Source organism: Malaclemys terrapin, chromosome 7 (assembly GCF_027887155.1).
Source record: "Malaclemys terrapin pileata isolate rMalTer1 chromosome 7, rMalTer1.hap1, whole genome shotgun sequence".
In the NCBI taxonomy this organism is placed as follows: Eukaryota; Metazoa; Chordata; order Testudines; family Emydidae; genus Malaclemys; species Malaclemys terrapin.
In genome coordinates, this window is record NC_071511.1 from 40,429,921 (window position 1) to 40,451,581 (window position 21,661).

Sequence of the window (21,661 nt, forward strand, 5' to 3'; positions counted from 1 at the left end):
ATAGCAGCAGAGTAGGAAGCATGTTCCATAGTACCTGTAGAGATATTTGGATGAGTATGACAGTCCAAAGTGGATTAACAAGCTAAAATGCATGGCTCACTTTGTCAACAGCGGTGAAATGTGCTTTGATTTAAATGGCTACCCTGAATTACCTGGAATTATCATCTCGTTTCTATGGGATGGACAGTTAGTGTTGTGGCTATCTTACAAATTGGCACATTTCAACGGTTACTCTTGCAAACTCACATGAGTAATCTTGACTTCCATGAGTAGCTCCATTGAAGTTAATGGGTCTCATGAGAGTAAGGACTCTTTACACAATTAAGGGTTTGCAGAGTCAGGCCCTAGCAAAGCAGTAGACTTGGGTTTCTAGACCCTTCACCACTCATTAGGAAATGAGTAGAGACTAGACAGGATAATTTGGAGACACTAGATACAGAATGCCTTCTTAGGCAAGGTGACCCACAGATTGCAAGTTGTTTTTGATGAGCTAGTTGTCTGGCCCTTTCAGTGGGGGAACAAGAATGAGGACTAGAGAAGGATGCTGGACAGAATGTATTTCTCATGACCTGCTAGTACTGCAAAGAGGCACTGATTTCTGAACTCTGGGGTGGATACATTTCCAACATCAAGCAATAGGATGGACTTGCATCTCAATATTTTCTACAACTAGCTCTAGCTGCAATTTTAATTTTGATAACATCTCTCTTCAGTAAATATCCCAGCCAAGGCTTTCAAAAGTAACTAGTGATTTTGGCCACTTCAATTTTTGTTTGCTCAGCTGGAGCTCCTTAAAGGAACCTGATTTTCACAAGGTACATGCTCAGCACTCTCTGAAAGTCAGGCCCCTTTAAGATGTCTCTAGTTGAGCACCCAAAAATTAAGGCATCCAAAGTCACCAGTCCCACAAAAATTTTTGGATTCGTTTCAGGCTGATGCAAGAATAGTCTTCTCTTCAGTTCCCAGTCCCCGTCCCCCCCCGCCATTACATTATATAGATTATATAATCTGATTTGAGGATATATGATTCTACTGAATATCTTACAGGAGCTATGCAAATTATCTTAAGATCACATTAAATTGTCAAATCTATATTTACATCTCTATGTAATGTTAAGATATACTAGAAACTATGGGTGAAATCCACCCTTGTGCAGTGGGCCCGCATGAAGCCTCTGTACCACTCTAGTCCCAGTTAAGCTTTCCCTAATAGTTCCCTATACTGGGCTTCTGAGCATGGATGAATTTCAACCCGTCTGAGCAAGGTGTGCTGTGACATTGTGCCAATATTCTGTTATGCTGTTGCTTGCACATTAGCTGGTGAGGCAAGCCTATGTGAGACAGTAAACTCACCAGTTTCCCACCCAGCCACTGAGTCAGATGTATCCTGTCAGCCTGAGGGGAGAGGGAAAAGAAATTGTCTAGTAGTGGTGTTTGCAATATTGACAGAGGGAGAGAGCACAAGATAGTCTAGTGGTTTGATCTTGGGACTGTTAATTGGAAACCCCTCTGGCCCAATCATCATTTCAAAACCCAGTTCCTACTCTCTTTGTAGTTTTGGGCAAGTCACATCTCCTGTCTTAATTTCCCCATCTGCAAAACACGTCCTATATAACTTACCTCACAGGGCTGTTGTGCAGGTAAGGAGCCAACTGCTCCAGTTGTGTTCAGTACTGTTTCAAAAGTGCTTTGAAGATTAAAAGAGCCATATAAGTGCTCTATATTGTCATAATTTATTTCTGGATTTCATTTGAGGGGGTCCTGTGGCACCTTTAAGACTAACAGATGTATTAGAGCATAAGCTTTCGTAGGTGAATATCCACTTCATCAGATGCGTCTGACAAAGTGGGTATTCACCCACGAAAGCTTATGCTCCAATACAGCTGTTAGTCTTAAAGGTGCCACAGGACTCTCTGTTGCTTTTTAAAGATCCAGACTAACACGGCTACCCCTCTGATATTTGATGGGGGGAATCGCTCTAAAATGAGTTCCATTTTTCTCAGATCCTCTCCAGCTAAAGAAACTGTCCTAGGGACTCCCTTTCTGTTTTACAAGCAAAGACAAACACATTTCAACTCAGGGAATGGAAGAAGTACAACAAAATGCAGGGAATTTTAGCTAGCCACAAACAACATGGAATAGCTTCAGATGTTCCAGGAAGTTGCAAAGGTGAGATCAGACACCACTCACTTCACAACAACACACTTTAGAGCTCTTAAAAAATAGCCTCTAGATGTCTCCAAGAAAATAGTCATTCCACCACATTTCTATACCTGGCTGTGGTGAGAAGTTCAGGCATGGGGGAAGACACCGATGAGGTGGTATTTCCTTTAGGCTCCAGAAAGAGTACTCACCATGCAAGTAGTGCTTTGCCAAGTACAAGGCTGGAGCCTGCAGTTCTGACTTGGACAAAAGGACTGCACGGTTCAGGTGCAGAGTTTGATTCACAAACTGCATGATCCAAGCCCCTTTGAAGGTAATGGGAAAGACTCCCATTGACTTCAATGGGCTTTGATTCAATCCCACATTCAGATAGAAAGATGATGCAGCTGAGTTACTAGTCCCCCAAAACTCCCTCCAATATAAACAAAAGGACATTGTGACCCCCTTTATAGACATACATTAGTAGCTGAAATGGTCTGAAATGCTTACAGATTAGAACAGATATATTTATACAACACCATGCTTTCCAAAAAATCCAAGTAGAAAAGTTTTACAGCACATTATACAGGTCCTTCTAACGTCTATAAAACATTTACTAAAATCACCATATTACAAGTCATCACTAACATACAGTACTATGCTAGTTCTTTTTTCTTTTATATAATCGTTACTTATAATAATAATAATAATAATTAAAAAATCATTTTAAACAAGTATACAATGTTCACTTTAAAATTAACTCGTTAATAAATTTTGTGCAAAACAAGCAGCCTCTATAATTAAGTGAAGTATTTATTTATTTTATTTATTTATTTATACAAAAAGTAACACACACAAAAAGAGAGTTCTTTCAGAAATGTGTCTCCTTTTCTGTGATGGCTGAAATGTTGCCATCGCCTTTCAGTTTGGCATCACAATCATTTACTGTAGCAGCATATGCCCCTGCTCCAAGCTTCCCTCTCATCTTCAGATCTGGGCTAGGTACAACCAGCTTCCTGAATTTCTGAAACATTGGAGAAAATGGAAGACATTATCGCTCTCTCTCAGACAGAAACATACACTCATGCAGCCAGAATCATCATCATCTCCTCATAGCAGGAATATCTATGGAATCTCTCTTCTCTGCAGGCCCATTTCATTCCACTGGAACCCTGTGAGAGCCACTTAATTGGTGTAACAAGCTGCACATCACACCGTTCCCTTCCACAGCATTCCAATCCAAGGGCTTGAACATGAAAGCAAACCCTCATATGCTTGACCAAAAGCTTAGTTTCACAATAGATGCAGGGCGATATTCATTCCTCTGTAGGGGTGAGCACAAAGACTAAGGCTCCACTTATGCAGGTGAAATTGATGCAATCCAGCCAGACGCAGTGAGAAAAGTATTAAATCAGATATGCAAGAGCCTTTCATAGGGGGTCTGAATATAGAACTGAAGCTACCGTTGCAAATTGTACCTGTGCTTACCTAAAAATATCCTTTCTTTAAGAAATAAGTTCCACAGATCGGTTACAATGGTACTTCGGCCTGCTTGCAGCTTTGAGACAGAGTCAGACCTGTCACTCATTGGCAGCAGAGGAATGCCCTGCCTCCTGAAGTTGCCTCCAGGTGAGATAGCTTCCACAGCCAGGAGAATTCCAATCTCTTTACTGAATTACCGATAGTGCTAAATATACTTTGAGGAAAAGCACAACAATTTCTCCTAATGCAAAGCATGATAAATTGCACCTAATGATATGTCAATTTCCATCTCTTTTCTGGATGATCCATTTGTTTCCAGGGTGGGCCAGATCAGTGGATTTTATTACTCAAAGAAAGGACATTTTTCAGGTTGGCATGGATAAATTTTGCTATTTTGCATGCTAAGGTCCCCAGATCCATTACAAGCTGATTTCATTCAGTATGGCTCCAGGGAGGGAAGCAGGATTATTCTATAAATATAGGCATCTGAGACGAGATGGATTATATATCTCTCTCCTCCATCTTCCCCTAAGCACTAAGCTGTGGGGAAGACTTCTGCCAAGAAAAAAAAAAAAAAAAAAAAAAGGAAATGACATTGGCTAAGATTGGGGGGAGGGATAGCTCAGTGGTTTGAGCATTGGCCTGCTAAACCCAGGATTGTGAGTTCAATCCTTGAGGGGGCCACTTGGGGATCTGGGGAAAAATCAGTACTTGGTCCTGCTAGTGAAGGCAGGGGGCTGGACTCAATGACCTTTCAAGGTCCCTTCCAGTTCTAGGAGATGGGATATCTCCATTTAAAAAAAAAAAAAAAAAAAAAAAAAAAAAAGATTGGATGACCAATGCACAGAATTCAGTGAACTGATGACCATCTAATAGATCTCAGCACAGGAAATATGACTTCTTTGCCCTGAGATTGTCAGTGCTCTTAAGGACTGGACTTTGATGCTTAACCATTCTTGAATTCACTTAGGAAATGAATGCTACGACAGTTACGAAGACTAGCTGTCTGAATTAAAGAACAATGCTGGGTCAGTCTTGTTAGTGATAGTTCCCAACTTCAAATAAAAAGAGTAGCTATTGGAGGCCTACTCTAATAGATAAGAAGTATAACACCACTTCTGCTCAGTAAAATCTGGATAGTACTGTAAGGAGTAGAATGGGGTTACTTGATCGTGCTCTATGATCTTGCAGGGTTAGAATAAGGCTGATGCCTTAAAGAAGCATTTAATGCAGGATTGGTACAAAGCTACCTTTACTTGAACATACTGAGAACATTATTCAGGGATTATCCCCAGGCTACTCTCCGTGCGAGCGAGCAGGGACCCGGGCGCTGAGGATTATCCCCAGGCTGCGCTCCATGCGGGCGAGCGGGGACCCGGGCGCTGAGGATTATCCCCAGGCTGCGCTCCGTGCGGGCGAGCAGGGACCCGGGCGCTGAGGATTATCCCCAGGCTGCGCTCCGTGCGGGCGAGCAGGGACCCGGGCCAGACTGGACTGTGAGGAAACTGCTCTCTGCTCACAGAGCCAGCCAAGCTGCCCTACTAGAGATGTGATACAATGGGGAGCAGAAAACACACACTGTTCCTTTTGTCACTGGCTTTTCTCAACCTCACTCGGTCCCTAAAGCCTGCAAGAGCACCAAACACTGCAAACACCTCAGAGTGGGAGGCGGAGCTGACGCGACCATCTCCCTGAAACCAAATGCAGCCCTCAGACACAGCTGGGAATTAGACAGACACAGTATTGAGCTGAATTGTTAGTATAAAAGCATTGTCCCTTAGACAAGCTCTACAACAGGGAGGGCTCAGTGAGCCACCAGCAGCTGTGGAGGGAGAGAAAACTGGAGGGAACTTCATGGGTTGGGGCATAACCCTGGAGCCAGTGACCACCAAATATGTTTCTGCCCCAGCCTGCAAACAGGTGGACATATCATTGTGACGGATCTGTGGACCATAGCATGAAGAAAAATGCTCCTTTTTTGTCTGAGCTGTGCTTAGTCATCAGAAGAGAAGGGTTCATGCTCCTCTACCCACTTCTGCATAAATGAATGTCATTCCAAAAATGTCTCACCTCTAGAATGGTTCCCTCTGTCTTCCACAACTTAATGCAGATCCACAAAGGAATACAAACCATGGATGAGAGGGCCATCATCCAGCCTATCCCATAGCCCCAGTCCGGGTACGTATAAACGTTGTTGTATTTCAAAGGTTTATATTTCACCAGGAAAAAGATGAAGATTCCCTGAAATAAAGCGAGAAATACATTAACTATGTTGAAGCCACACTGTCTAGGGAAAAAAATAAAATTACTGCACAGGCAGTCTACTCTCCCCTGGGAATCTGAAGTAGTGTAAGCTTTGAAGTCAGAGAGAGAGACACCAATATCCTTTTTTATGTCCATCTCAAATAATTTACATCTCAGTTCCTTCCACAGAAGCGAGCCACCTTTCAAGTTTAAATCCTATTTAACTTTCACTTGACAATAAAACTTGCACTTTGATGGCAAAGCATAACTGCACAGCAGAGATTAAGTTTTGGGTCTGGTAATCTAGGTGTGATAGGAGAAATGAGCAAGATAGTTTCAAATCTATCACTATTAGAAAATAAGGGCAACATTATTGGTCTTGAGCCAATCTTTATATTTGTACCCGCAGTTTTGCATGTGAAATCTTTTGCATGTGCAAAAGCTCATATTTGTGTGCACAAACCTCAGATGTCCAACTAGGGAGTTTGCTTTTTCCTGTTATGGGAAGCATTAGAATTATGTGCAGAGGGAAAAAAGAAGTTAACATTGATTCTTACCAAATCTCCTGTAAACAATTAAAATATATGCCAAATGCCATGATGATTACTTCTCTATTTCTGTAATTCATTAGCCTCAAACATCTGGTAAAAAAATCTGCAGAAAACCTACGCATTCCCAACCAATTTATTCAGATTAATACTTACAGCACAAATACCAGGAGTTAGGACCATCCAACACCATTTAATTAATGACAATGGTCTGTACCCGATCATATCTTCAATATTATCATAAAAGCGATTGCTGCCTGCCCGAAAAAAAAACAAACCAAAAGTGAATATAGAATGTTTCTGTGAGCAATCGATTGCAAAGACTAGGATTATTTAGCCTGGAAATGAGAAGAGTTAGAAGGGACATGTCTGTGACGAGGCCCTTCCCGGGGTGGACATACAATACGTTCACTGTGCTCCCTGAATACCGGGACACCAAGGCCAGAAAGGAAAGGCAGTGCTGGGGATATGCGTCTGCCCAATGGGAAATAGGGACCAACCAGCTGCCAAATCCTAATGGCTTCTGGTCAATATCAGTCTGAGCAGGGCCCATTTAAGGCATAGAGGCTGCAGCCTCATGCCTAAGGCCCCTGGTTCTGAGGACATGTGACATCAGAATCTCAGCTTTCATTTTATAAAAGTAAGTTTCTAGCCCTTGTTGCCACAAAGAGAAGCTTAAAAAGGTGGCTTGCATGTAACCAAGGCAACCATGTCTGCCTGAGTCTGCAGATAGCCAGAACCAAGAGCTGGGCCCCTGCTATTGACACTTCTGCCTCTCTGGCCAGGGAGTGAGGAGGACCCCTGCTACCACTCCTGGAACCCCAGAGGGAAGGAAAGCCCTGGCCCTGCTCCTGCCTCTTTGGAAGGGAGAGGTCCCCTCCTGCCACTGACACTCCTAGTGGGAGGCAGAGCCATAATACAAGGGCAGAGCCATGGAGGCCCCTGTCATGGTGTGACAAGGGCCCTGTGTCACTTTAAATCTGGTCCTAAAACTAAGGCCATAAGTGTATGACTTCCATAAACACACAATAATGTAGCAGTCTTCAGTAACTCACCGTAAACCCAGCCTATGCAGATGCATTCAAATATAGCCACAAAAAGAAGGCACATCCCACTGGCTGCATAGGAGTCAAACAGCTGGAAAACGTACATTCCACCCTTAAACACAAAAGACAGAAAAGGGAAACCAAAATAGACTGTGGAGGTCTGATGGGAATATTTCAAAGCACAAATATGATTTTAATTGCACAGTCATTCTCGTTCAGTAATGAGGGATGATAATTTGTCAGTGATTTGTTATTGTGAAGGCTCTTTTCTCCTACTCCCTTAGCCTGTTAAATACTGCACATTTGCATTAAGATAGTAAATGTCTTGGGGGCGGGAGGGAGACGGGAACAAGACCCATCAGAATTAATGTCATGTTCTAGGTGAACTTAGGATAACGGAGCATGACATTTGATCCTTTTCTGAAATGTTCTTCCCATTCCATCCTATTTGCAACTTCACTGTTACAGCACCAAGATTTAAATGACTGAAAATGCTTATGATCTCCTAAGCCCTGCACATAAATATGCAGATTTCTTCAAATGTCTGTTACACTACTATGTAAAAAGCATTAGCTAAATCCTGCGAAAACTTGCAGAACAGTAATTCCTATGGAACATGGTCTCATAGTCAGGTGCACCCACTTACACAAGGTTTGCACGTAGCTCAAGGTCTTTTAGATGCTTTGCTCATCTAAGTCTTTATCATGTAACAAAGATCAATTAATTAATGACTTACTGGTAGGCTTTTCTTTAATTTCTTTCCCTTTCAAATAAAAAGCTGCTTTTCTAATGGTTTTAAAATAGAGCTCCCTAAATAATGTGGACATTCCAGAAATAGAGCGTGATCAAGGGCAAACAGGGTTCTACTTCAGCAAAAACTTCATTTGGCATCTACAAAGCACAAGCCAATAGAAGTCTGTTTTTTCTAGGCTTTGGCGGCATACAAGCAATGCTTAATTTGTGCCAGGGCTGAACCCTGGCACCTCTATGCTTGGCAGTTCATAGCCCCAGCACCTCTGGGCTTGCTGCATCAGTTATGAATATAAAAGAATTGCTTGAGCCCCGGCACCTAATTGCTTGAGCCCCAGCACCTCTTTCATTACAAATCAAGCACTGCATGCAAGCCAGGCATAACATCCCTTTAAGTGGTCCTCCCTGATTAGCTGAAGTATGCAGTACAATTGTGCCAAGCTAACATGGCACAAAGAAGTAAAATTCACTAGCCAGCCTGTAATTTTTCCTTCTCTGAAGTGGTCACCTTGCGCTCCATGATCCCTTACAACTAAACTATTCCTCCTCATCCTCCCAGAACAAAGGCTCTTTGGTTTTTTGTAACCCCCTCTCTCTACTATTGCTGGGAGAATATTTTTTGGCAAACAGTACTTTTGCTGAAAAATACATTTTTGAGGCTCCAAAACTATTCGTGAGTTTGGGTTGAATTCAACTAAGTGGAAACTAGGGCTGTCAAGTGATTAAAAAATTAATCGTGATTAATCGGGTGATTAATTGCACTGTTAAACAATAATAAAATACCATTTATTTAAATATTTTTGGATGTTTTCTACATTTTCAAATATATTGATTTCAATTACAACACAGAACACACTTTATATTTATTTTTGATTACACATATTTGTGCTATAAAAATAAAATAAATAATATTTTTCAATTCACCTCATACAAGTACTGTAATGCAATCGCTTTATCGAGAAAGTTGAACTTACAAATGTAGAATTATGTACAAAAAACTGCATTCAAAAATAAAACAATGTAAACATTTAGAGCCTACAAGTCCATTCAGTCCTACTTCTTGTTCAGTCAGTCACTCAGACAAATAAGTTTGTTTTCATTTGCAGGAGATGCGCTTCTTGTTTACAATGTCACCTGAAAGTGGGAACAGGTGTTCACATTGCACTGTTATAGCCAGTGTCACAAGATATTTACATGTCAGATGTGTTAAAGATTCATATGTCCCTTTCATGCTTCAGCCACCATTCTAGAGGACATGCGTCCATGCTGATGACAGGCTCTGCTCAATAACGATCCAAAGTAGTGCAGTCTGACACATGTTCACTTTCATCATCTGAGTCAGATGCAACCAGCAGAAAGTTGATTTTCCTTTTTGGTGGTTCGAGTTCTGTAGTTTCCATATAAGAGTGTTGCTCTTTTAAGACTTCTGAAAGCATGCTCCACACCTACATCCCTCTCAGATTTTGGATGGCACTTCAGATTCTTAAAACTTGGGTTGAGTGCTGTAGCTATCTTTAGAAATCTCACATTGGTACCTGCTTTGCGTTTTGTCAAATCTGCAGTGAAAGTGTTCTTAAAACGAACAACATAAGCTGGGTCATCATCCGAAACTGCTATAACATGAAATATATGGCAGAATGTGGGTAAAACAGAGCAGGAGACATACTATTCTCCCCCAAGGAGTTCAGTCACAAATATAATTAACACATTATTTATTTAATGAGCGTCATCAGCATGGAATTGTGGCAGAAGCATGAAGAGGAATACGAATGTTTAGAATATCTGGCACGTAAATACCTTGCAATGACAGTTACAAAAGTGCCATGCGAATGCCTGTTCTCACTTTCAGGTGACATTGTAAATAAGAAGCGAGCAGCATTATCTCCCGTAAACGTAAACAAATGTTTGTGTTAGTGATTGGCTGAACAAGAAGTAGAACTGAGTGGATTTGTAGGTTCTGAAGTTTTACATTGTTTTGTTTTTGAGTGCAGTTATGTAACAAAAAAATCTACATTTGTAAGTTGCACTTTCATGATAAAGATTGCACTACAGTACTTGTATGAGATGAACCGAAAAATACTATTTCTTTTGTTTTACCATTTTTATGGGGCAAATATTTGTAATAACATTATAATATAAAGTGAGCACTGTATACTGTGTATTCTGTGTTGTAATTGAAATCAAAATAATTGAAAATGTACAAAAACATCCACAATATTTAATAAATTTCAGTTGGCATTCTATTGTTTAACTGTGCGATTAAAACAGATTAATCATGATTAATTTTTTTAATCATGATTAATTTTTTTTGAGTTAATCATGTGAGTTTACTGTGATTAATTGACAGCCCTAGTGGAAACATTTCATTTTGGCCAGTTTCAAATGTTTTGTTTTTACTTTTTGTTTTGAAACAGCATTCCATTTTGAAATTTTTCCAATTAAATACACACACCCAGGAAAGACACCCAAAAAATGACCAAACTGAAACAAAAAAGTCAAAAAGAAAATTGCTTTGAATCTATCATAAAGTTTCTGTCCATTCAAAATGAATTTTTGGGGGGGGGGGGGGCAGAGTTTCACTCCCAAAAACAAAAATTAAAAATCAATTTCTGTTTGAAACAAACAGGTTTTTTTCAGTTTAGCTTCTGTTCCCTCAGCTCTACTTGCTACCTTACAATGTATTGCCAGCCGGTGAAGTTGTTCAGAGAACTGATTGTCTCTCTGATTCCCCAGCCCATTGCACAAGATGAGAAGACAATCTGTACATTTTAATTAATACGCATCAGAAAAGTTCAGCCATCTCCACACAGAATACTTCATCTATCATTTTATTCATTTATTATACAAAAAATGGAAATGAAGACTTACAGCAAAGCAAGATCCCATAGTTTTGCATAAATAGAATTTCAATGCCTCAAAAACAAAACATGTGCAACTGATTCTCCTGGTTGTGGCAGGGCTTAGAATATGTGGAAGGCAAATAAACAAATTGGTTCAAGTGAAAACCCTAATTTTGAGAGGACAGAAAATTCTAGTGCAAGCCCAAGAGCCACCTCATCTAGGAAATAAATTGTACATAAGGATTCCAGATGTAGAAGGCCCCTAAAACTCTTTTGGCCAATGTAATTGTCAAGTTGCCTGGAGTGGCTCAGGAGCGTGAGTACCAGGCCCAAGGCAGTCTGTTAAGAAGCAAGGCACAAACCCAAATTGGTTGTGAGTTCTCTACTTAGATTTCACCAGCCAAGTAACAGTGTGAACTCCTAAAGCATTGTAACAGCCTTAATATGAAGTCACAGACCGTCCCCTTGGGTACTCCGGTCTATCTTGCCACTTAGGCAAGCTTGCCTTTGTGATAGATGGTCCCTTACACCAAATATCACACCACCACTCAGGTTACTCCCAGCCCCAAAGGACTGGTCACTTACCCAGGTCAATTGCACCCTAGATCTTACACCAAAGAGAATGCTTGTAGCTGATCCTATAATAAATTAACTAAAGATTTATTAACCAAGAAAAGGAAATAAGAGTTAATTACAAGGTTAAAGCAGGTAAACTTACACATATAAATGAGTTGCCATGTTAGGTTTCAAAAGGTGATAGAAGCTGCTGTAATATGCAAGCTCCATATGTCCTTTAGGACTAATCCAGGCTCAGCTGCTGGGGATCCCTTGCTTATGCTTAGAAATCTTGCCCTCCCAAAGTCCAAGCAACACAGAGCTATAGTTTCTCCTTGTTGAGGATTTTTATTCCCTTCCCCTAGAGTGCAAGCTGATGGAATGAGTCCATATGCACGTCTCCTCTTCATGGGTGTTGGGTTGTGTGTGGGGGCAATCAACAAAATCTTTGCTCTTTGATGTTTCACAATGGCTCATTTGGTTTCAGTGGGCCTTATTGTGGGAAGGGCCTAACACCTTCAGGGTTTTATGTGAGTTAATGCTTCTTTCCTGTTTGGCGAACTACATCATTACAGAGGTTTACAAGGCAAACACTAAGGTCATGTCTACAAACTTCCACCGGCAGAACGATGTCACTCACAGGTGTGAAAAATCTACACCTCTGAGTGATGCAGTTATAGTGACCTAACCCTCAGTGTAGACACTGCTACGTCGATGGGAGGGCTTCCCCCATCAACACAGCTACTGCCTCTCATGGAGCTCTCCTGTCAGCCTCGTAGCATCTTCACTGACGTGCTACAGCAGTGCACCTGCACCAGTTTAAGAGTAGACCTACCCTTAATATAATCTTATAACATGGGGTACAGATGTTATGAGTGAGATCAATATACGCAGCATCCTACAAGTGTTTCATAAAATCTAATCACTAAACACATTCTTAAAAACTTAACATCTATTTTAACAGTGCGAACACATAGATGAGCCAGAATAATTTCCAGCTATATATTGTCCAGTGTTCACTTGAGTCCTCGGGGCCTTGGCATGAGCTGGCACCGGGTCTGCCAGTGTCACAGTACTTACTAAAGGAAAATACATTGACAAAGTATGGGGAAGACGACTCTATATATTTAAAAAAGCAGTATCAGAGATTACCTGAAGCATCAAATCATTCTACTAGTCTTCTGACCACATCTCTGCAGAGACACAGCTTTAAGGAATTGGGAAAGGTGAAAGTGCTCTAAAGAAGGGCTAGATGTTGAAAGAATATTCTATAAGGTCTCTAATACAGAGTTGGACCTCCAGGAAGCTTGAATTCAAGACCCACTCAAAACCTCAGTTAAAAGAAACTCCAACACATCCCTAGTTGTCAGACAAAATGTGTTTCCTGAACACCTTTCAGGTTTCCTTTCAAGAACACCTTTAGGACCATGTTCTCAGAATCCTCTGAAAAGCCCAGATTTGTGGACAGTTTCTAGATTTGAGCAGTAAATCCACAAGTTCTGTTGATTATTCATCCTCTACAAGGCAAAACCGCTCAGATACCTTGCAAAGAGTCTCAGGTGCTGTAGGTCTGCAGTTTGAGAGGATCCTGGCATAGACAGTTCTCAAGAACTAGGAGATTCAATGACGCTGAACTGACATCATTAGGCATTTGAGAGACTATGGGTGCCTGGGCCACTACATTTCTCCTAATTACTTGAGAATGTAGCATCTCAAATGCCCTATGTTGTGAGTTCCTTGCAGCAGAGACTGTCCTTAATGAGGGCTTGGAAAGCACCCCAGAGGCAGTGGGTACTACTGTAAAATTCCAGTATAAACAACGAATAATCCACAAAACTTCTTGCTCCAGAAGCAAGTGAATTTCACTTGCTTAATTTAGGAGTTTTAACTTGTACTTTCTTCTTGTAGCATGGAGCTGCCAGTATACCATGGAGGTCCAATCATTGCTTTTCACATGACTGGCAGCCAAATCTAGAGGGAATCTTACAGAATAGAGAGAGAATCACCTTCTAAACTGCTTACAACACTAGTAAGTTGTAGTGATAAGCTTCCTCAGACAACCATTTGACTAGAATTGAATGGGGTCTATCTGAGCTCCCTCAGGGGTGCACTGACTCTGGAAAATCCACTAATAAATCAAGATAATATGTCGAGTATAGAGGTGCATCACCACTATGGAATAGTTTCCACAACCAGTCACTATCATACAGAGTATTAGAGTCCCTGGAGGACAAATACTTGGTGCTTCCAGAAGAAATACACATTGTGAAATCTTTTTTGGGGCAACTGGACTAGAACCAGGAGTGTCTGACAGAATGCCCAACGGCAGGCCAGATCCTGAGAGAGTACTAAGGATTTCCTCTCTGTAAACAGATGATGAAGACAAGGGAGTCAAGCAATTGGAAGGTTTAATTAGTATATGCAGATAATATCTCATATGAGTGGGCTATCAACAAGTCATTTATTACTTTCCTGTCACAGACTGACCATCAGAGATACCATCAGACTCGTAAGAAAGCAAGGAACAGGAAAAACTACAAAGGGCATTGTCTGGAATTGGTATCTGGTCCACAGTTCTCCCTGTGCAGGTAGCATTGGTGGCAGAAGCAAATTGGCATATTGTGACCAGCTTCCCTGTAGAATGATGAAATCGCTTTATCAGTAAGGCCTGGACCCTATGCAGAAATGGGCTTGCATACGGTCAATCCTTTACTGACTGCTTGCTGGTCCCAAGGAAGAAGCGGTGACAGGATGGAGGAAGATGAAGAATTTGGAAATTTCCAGATAGTTCTGAGGACCCAACTGTCTGCTAAGGATTTTTTATTTTCATTTGGAAGGCTTAAAAACTTTGGCTGGAAACTCTGTTCTAAGGGGACAATGGTAAAAACTCAAGTAGTTCTCCCCGTTCTCTGTCTTTCTTTTTTGGTCATGGCATCAAAGACTTGGATGAACCACCTCAGAAACGGTAGCGCAACCTTCGATCTCCTGGGCTACCCAGACTCACAGTCATAAAGATTCTGCTACTTCTTCAACTAAAACTTTTGCTGCTGCCCCAGTCTCTGACCTGCCCCTTGAAGAGACAGGGAAGTGCCTTTTTGTTGGAAAAACCATATGTTTATAGATGTCAGGGATGATAGGGAGGAGGGAAGAGCAATATTAGGCATAATCATTTAGGCTTGAAGCCCCTTACTCAGGCAATAATACTTTGTGGGCTTTAAAGTCTTGTTGAAGAAGTTTCACAGCTATGTCACAAAACTGTGCCCTCTCTTTCCTTCATGCCGACAGTTTGGTGCAGGATCACTGTCATTTTGATTGTCCACTGGCGCTGGCAGGTCCATGGTGTAAGTAGCTAGATAGTTCATGCAATGTTGCTAGGGTGAAAGTTGCCACCAGGCTCTATGACAATGACTGGTTAGGCTCATGAAGGGAAACTGGAAGGAGAATATCTTAATCACACATCTTCCTGCAGGTTCTAGCTATTTTAGTCTGCTCTCGTGACTCACTGAAGAAATCCAGTGGTAAGAGAGTGGGAAAATGGCAGGCTTACCATGCTGCACAAACACACATTGGAGGGAGCTCAGAGAACAGGATCAGTGCCCTGAGTTCATAGGAACTGGTACCAAAGACGGGGAAGCTTAGCCATCTGAGCAGTTTTGTTTGCTTGTTTTCAAACTGCTGCTTTGGTGTCAGAGTCTGTAGGAGCCAGACCTGCCCTCAGAGAGTGGAGAGCTGACAGGTCCATTGAGGGGGCAGGGACACAAGATACTGAGCACAATAAGGACCGGTTATGGCCCTTCCTGGACAAACAGGGACAAAAAACATCTGGTTTCTGTGGCAATCTGAAGTAGGAGGTGGGGATGGAGGTCCCACTGTGAGTCTTTCCTGCCCCTCTGACTTGCCAGCTTCTTGGAGACACTCCTGGATGCCATTTTTCACCCCTGTCAAAGCAGAAAAAAACAGCCAAAGACCTCTGGCTTGGGTTTCCAAAATGCTAGGTATTGCTGCTGAATTTCCACTCCAAAGCAGCTTAAAGCTTGCCTGCCACAGCTGGACAAAATGGTCCAGGGTCCCTAGCTGCCATGCGTCATCTTGGCCCGGAGCACCAAGTAGTCAGGAACAGTTGGGCCAGGAGATTCTGCATGGCCAGCTTCTGCTGCTGAATTTCCACCCCACGCAGTGTAAGGCTTGTCTGCCACATAGCTGTAGAGTGGGAGCAGTGCATTATTGTACAGTGGGATCATGTGCAGAAGTCACTAAGATGTTAGCTGGACCTGTTACACTGCTGGGTTTTCTCCTCAAATCCAGGTTTTCCTGTAGACTGCTGTTGCAGGGATCCTGTTCCTATCACAGAGGCACCAAAGAGAGGGAGAAAAGTAAACATCACAATGGAAAAGGCTTCTGTCTAGAGAGAGGGTAAAGGCTTAGAGAAACCTCTTGCTTCTTCAAGAGGAGGTTGGACACGGCAGAGTTAGAGAGGCAGTCAGTCTTCTGACCAGATGCACCTGCTGGCACTTCATTGTGAAATTCAAGAGACAGTTTTCAAGAAAAAATGAGGCGCCTCTGTGCTTGGAAGATGATTAAGAACAATTCAGTTGCCACAAGGAAAGAGAATAATGAGAGGGTGTCATTTAAATTCCAGCATCCCTGGGTGGGAGGTTTTAAGTGTCTGATGGAGTTAGGCATCCAAATCCCATTGATTTTCAAGGGGATCTGAATGCCTAACTATCCTTTGTGCCCTTGAAAATGTCTTGCTGCACCTCACATTTTAGAATCTCTGCTACTGAGAAAAGCATCCTGAGATGCAGAATGCCACGGCAGTCTAGATAGGTAGGCAATGGGATCATTGGATATACTGAAGGTAGATTATACAGTAGATATGTAAATGCAGGAAATCCATGGGTTTGGAAAATGGACTACTTTCCTGAATGTCTCCAGAAGCTCACATTTCACTTCATGTGATATATTTGGCTTTTCTGGCTATAATAATATCACTGAGAGTAGAGCCTGATGCAATTCTGTCTTGGGTCTGTAGCCAGCAAAACTGAAACAATAGCAATAAGGGAAGTTGATGTCCCTATTCATCCTTGGCTTTGCAGCATAATAATGACTTCTTATATGCCTACAATATTAACAGTTTTACTGTATGGTTATGTACAGAAAGATTCATTAATGTGCTTGTCCAGTCACATGGACCTAATTGTCATGTTCTGATGTTCTAGTCATTTAAATGGACAGCCCATAGGATATAAACACTGCAAGTTAATATTCCTATAATTCATATAATCAAGACATTTATATATATATATATATATATATACATAATCAAGACATTTACATATACATATATAATCCTATATATTCCTATAATCAAGACATTTATTTCTGTTCTTAAAATTCAGGTACCATCTGGTGTTTGCAATAGCATCAGATAAAAAGCATGGACTCCTGTAGAATGGACTCCTCAGCTCTCGTCCACTCATGCCCCTTCTCTACCTACGCTATATTGATGACATCTTCATCATCTGGACCCATGGGAAGGAGGCCCTGGAAGAATTCCACCATGCTTTCAACAGCTTCCACCCCACCATCAACCTCAGCCTGGACCAATCTACACGGGAGGTCCACTTCCTGGACACCACCGTACAAATAAGCGATGGCCACATTAACACCACCCTATACCGAAAACCCACCGACCGCTATGCCTACCTTCATGCCTCCAGCTTCCACCCCGGTCACACCACATGATCCATCGTCTACAGCCAAGCACTGAGGTACAATCGCATCTGCTCCAACCCCTCAGACAGAGACCAACACCTACAAGATCTTCACCAAGCATTCTCAAAACTACGATACCCACACAAGGAAATAAAGAAACAAATCAACAGAGCCAGATGTGTACCCAGAAGACTCCTGCTACAAGACAGGTCCAGAAGAGAAACCAACAGAACTCCACTGGCCATCACCTACAGTCCTCAGCTTAAACCTCTCCAACGCATCATCAGTGATCTACAACCCATCCTGGACAATGATCCCTCACTTTCACAGACCTTGGGAGGCAGGCCAGTCCTCGCCCACAGACAACCTGCCAACCTTAAGCATATTCTCACCAGCAACCACGCATCGCACCATAACAACTCTAACTCAGGAACCAACCCATGCAACAAACCTCGATGCCAACTCTGCCCACATATCTACACCAGCAACACCATCACTGGACCTAACCAGATCAGCTACAACATCACCGGCTCATTCACCTGCACGTCCACCAATGTTATATATGCCATCATATGCCAGCAATGCCCCTCTGCTATGTACATTGGCCAAACTGGACAGTCACTACGCAAGAGGATAAATGGACACAAGTCAGATATCAGGAATGGCAATGTACAAAAACCTGTAGGAGAACACTTCAACCTCCCTGGCCACACAATAGCAGATGTTAAGGTAGCCATCTTACAGCAAAAAAACTTCAGGACCAGACTCCAAAGAGAAACTGCTGAGCTTCAGTTCATCTGCAAATTTGACACCATCAGATCAGGATTAAACAAAGACTGTGAATGGCTATCCAACTACAGAAACAGTTTCTCCTCCCTTGGTGTTCACACCTCAACTGCTAGCAGAGCACCTCACCCTCCCTGATTGAACTAACCTCGTTATCTCCACACTGATATATACCTGCCTCTGGAGATTTCCATTACTTGCATCTGAAGAAGTGAGGTTCTGACCCACGAAAGCTTATGCTCCCAATACTTCTGTTAGTCTCAAAGGTGCCACAGGACCCTCTGTTGCTTTTTACAGATTCAGACTAACACGGCTACCCCTCTGATTCCTGTAGAATGGTTTATGGGACTGCTACAGGGTATGGCAGGATTTTGTAGCTTAAAAAAGATCTGTGCCAGAATAGGTCATTCCATTTAGCAGTAATAATAAAGCTACTCATGGCCGGCTCCAGACACCAGCTTAACAAGCAGGTGCTTGGGGCGGCCAAGGGAGAGGGGCGGCACCTGCGGCAATTCGGGGGCAGCAGGTCCCTCACTCCCTCTAGGAGCGAAGGACCTGCCGCAGAACTGCCACTGCCGATCGCAGCTTTTTTTTTTTTTTCCAATTGCCGCCGCTGATCGCGATCGTCGCTTTTTTTGTTTGTTTTTTCTTGCTTGGGGCGGCAGAAATGCTGGTGCCGGCCCTGAAGCTACTTACCATTTATGTGGCAATTCACATGAGCAAAACACTGTGCAGACATTCATGAATCCGCTAATATATATTTTGAAAGAAATCTATTTTTAATCTTTAAAAATATCTGTCTTTAAAGGATCTGTTGGGCCAAATAAAATAGACAACAGAAAACAAAAGGAAAACATGCTTTCTAAATTCCACAGAGATTGGAGAACTTCATTTCTATTTTCTCCCTGTGCAGATTAGCTCAGATTTCTGTCTAGGTTATAGATACCTCATCTATTACGATCGTCTGGGATTTGTGTGTGTATGTGAGGCAGGGTGGGAGGGAATATTCCAAAATTCCCTGATCATAAGCAACAAAGATGACCTCCATCAATGAAATCAGGCCAGCAATGGCCACTGCAAATAGGGCATTTGCTTGGCAGGTTAGCTCCCGAGGCTGTCTGGAGGGCTGCTCTGCTCCAAATACCCCAGCATATAGAAACTGAGACTAAAATTCACTCTTGGACATTGACTTTAACATTAATTCCCAAATCACTCATTTAAAAGGTGCCTGGGCTTTGTGCCTGCTCTCTGCACAGGGAGAAAGATTAGCTGGATGGGATGCTTGAGAGACTGCTTCGATATCAGGCTCTGCCTGAGAATGCAGCACAACAGCACCACATGGTGCTTCTCGTTGCACAGTGCAGCCAAACTCCCAGACAGCAACCACAAGCTTGCAGCTGCCTGTCTGCTCATTCTGCTTCTTCCCCAGTGCAGCAGAGATTCCTACAACCCAGCAGGTACCCAAGAGATGTGTGAAAATGCTGCCATCTCTCTCCAGCCACGAGAGGGGGAGCCAGTGAGAGATGGATTGCTTAACCTGACACATTAGAGCGGCCCTACAAGACAGCCCCAAGCAGTTGACCTGGCCCGCACCTCTAACAAATCAGACAACCTGGTTGGGTGTTTCCTGACTCCCAGGACTTAGGGGAGGAAATCTGGGGCTAGAACGTGTGAGGAAGAGATGAAATTGGGGTTAGAACTGGCCATGGAGGAAGGGGGGACAATTGAGGAGCAGGTGCCATAAGGGAAGAATGGGTGCATATTTAAGTCACTGCCCTGAAGCTCAGGTGATGTGGGTTCAATGTCTGGCTCTGGTACACACTTCCTGTGACCTTGGGCAAGTCACTTGAAGAAGGAAGCTTGAGAACCACGGCTCAGTGTGCTTCCTGAGGGTCCCTGAAGGTATTCCGGATGGCTACGTTCTCTGTGAGCCACAATCCAGCCCATCATCCACCTTTCAATTAGAACACACAGTGTATGCATGTTTATAGGGAGGATGTGGAAATAAGGAGCTAAACAGTCCTCTGAAAATGAATACATTGTCTAGAAGTTATTTAGTGCCAAAAGAAATGAGAAACAGGAGTGATAATCAGCAGTAGCATCATGGGCTTTAGTGCAATGAGAACGCAGAATGAGCAGACTGACTTTACAGCCTGGATTCTCTCCAAGCACCAAGGATTTACTCTGGGCTGTGAATTTATTTGGCTACCATCAGCTTTTGCTGAAGGTACCTTCTGGACATTAAAGAATAACTTCATGGAGTCACTCAAGTCAAGGATCAAAAAAGCCAAAGTGGACTAGAGCTCAAAAGTACAAGCCTTCTGAGGGGGAGGGATAGCTCAGTGGTTTGAGCATTGGCCTGCTAAACCCAGGGTTGTGAGTTCAATCCTTGAGGGGGCCACTTGGGGATCTGGGGCAAAATCAGTACTTGGTCCTGCTAGTGAAAGCAGGGGGCTGGACTTGATGACCTTTCAAGGTCCCTTCCAGTTCTAGGAGATGGGATATCTCCATTAATTATATTATTATTATTATTAACGTGTCAGCTGATATCAGAATGCAGGGTGACTTCCCCAAACAGTGTACACTTGAACATTGGCATTTAAACAACAGCAAAAATAATCCTTAACTGGTCACTACAGGGACTTTGTATTAGAGAATAATAAAACAAATTTAAAAGAATCATTTTTCCCAGCTATATTAAGCTAAAAACTCCCTGACACATGGAACCATTAATTAACCTAATAGAAGTAACTTGATTTAGTATGTTCTTCAAGTGTTGACATCCTGTGGCACAAACTCTGGATATCTGTTCCCTAACAAACTCATCATTATCTGTAGATAATGGCCAACTTCTAAAGCACTCTCACTTTGTTATAGTTCCAAAGAAACGGAAAGGCTAAGAAATTGTGATTGATGGCCTCTCTCCTGATGCTTGCAACATTCTACATCACATAATACATTAATCCAACTTCTACTGCATATGCATAACTGCTCTTGGGTAGCTATTGATTTGGATTTTATTGGCTGCCTGGTACAGTTATAGTGTACTCAGTATTTTCACTATAATTTATAATTAGTTACACTACAGATAAGATAGGCCACATTGTAACAGAAGTGATCAAATAATGGTTTTAGAGTAAAGCATTACAATTAATGCTGACATTCCAGTTGATCGGTTGAAAGTTTGCCAGAGGAATCGGATTAAGATAACCATTTCTAGTCAGATATGGGGCAAATACTAATTTTTCCTTGGTTTACTGAGCATCATGAACTTTCCTGGTAGTTAGTAGGAGTTCTTATTAATACACCTGCTTTGAGTACATTAGACAGCAACCACAGCAACAGATTTACTAGCTAGTGACCTGCTGAAGAACTGAGGGGTATGTCTACACTGTAATTGGAGGCGTGATTGCAGCGTGCTTTACCTGCGCTAGCTTTAATCTAGCTAGCAGAGCTAAAAATAGCAGCGAAGACCCAGTGGCACAGACTGTGGCATGGGTCAGCAACACAAGTATGTACCCAGTGCTCCAGACAGCCCACACTGAAGCCTGTG

The 21,661-nt window shown here is 42.4% G+C and overlaps 1 protein-coding gene across 1 annotated transcript in view; it reads right to left on the reverse strand.

The window, feature by feature from the left end:
- Positions 1-2,645: 2,645 nt before the first annotated feature.
- The window catches only part of SLC6A11 (solute carrier family 6 member 11), a 191,515-nt gene continuing 172,499 nt past the window's right edge, over positions 2,646-21,661 (reverse strand). The window contains exons 12-15 of the mRNA XM_054036296.1: positions 7,472-7,574; positions 6,573-6,673; positions 5,695-5,865; positions 2,646-3,166 (exon numbers count right to left, since the gene is read on the reverse strand). Coding sequence (XP_053892271.1) covers positions 3,014-3,166; positions 5,695-5,865; positions 6,573-6,673; positions 7,472-7,574 — 528 coding nt within the window. The 3' untranslated portion in view covers positions 2,646-3,013. The remainder of the gene's footprint in view (positions 3,167-5,694; positions 5,866-6,572; positions 6,674-7,471; positions 7,575-21,661) is intronic.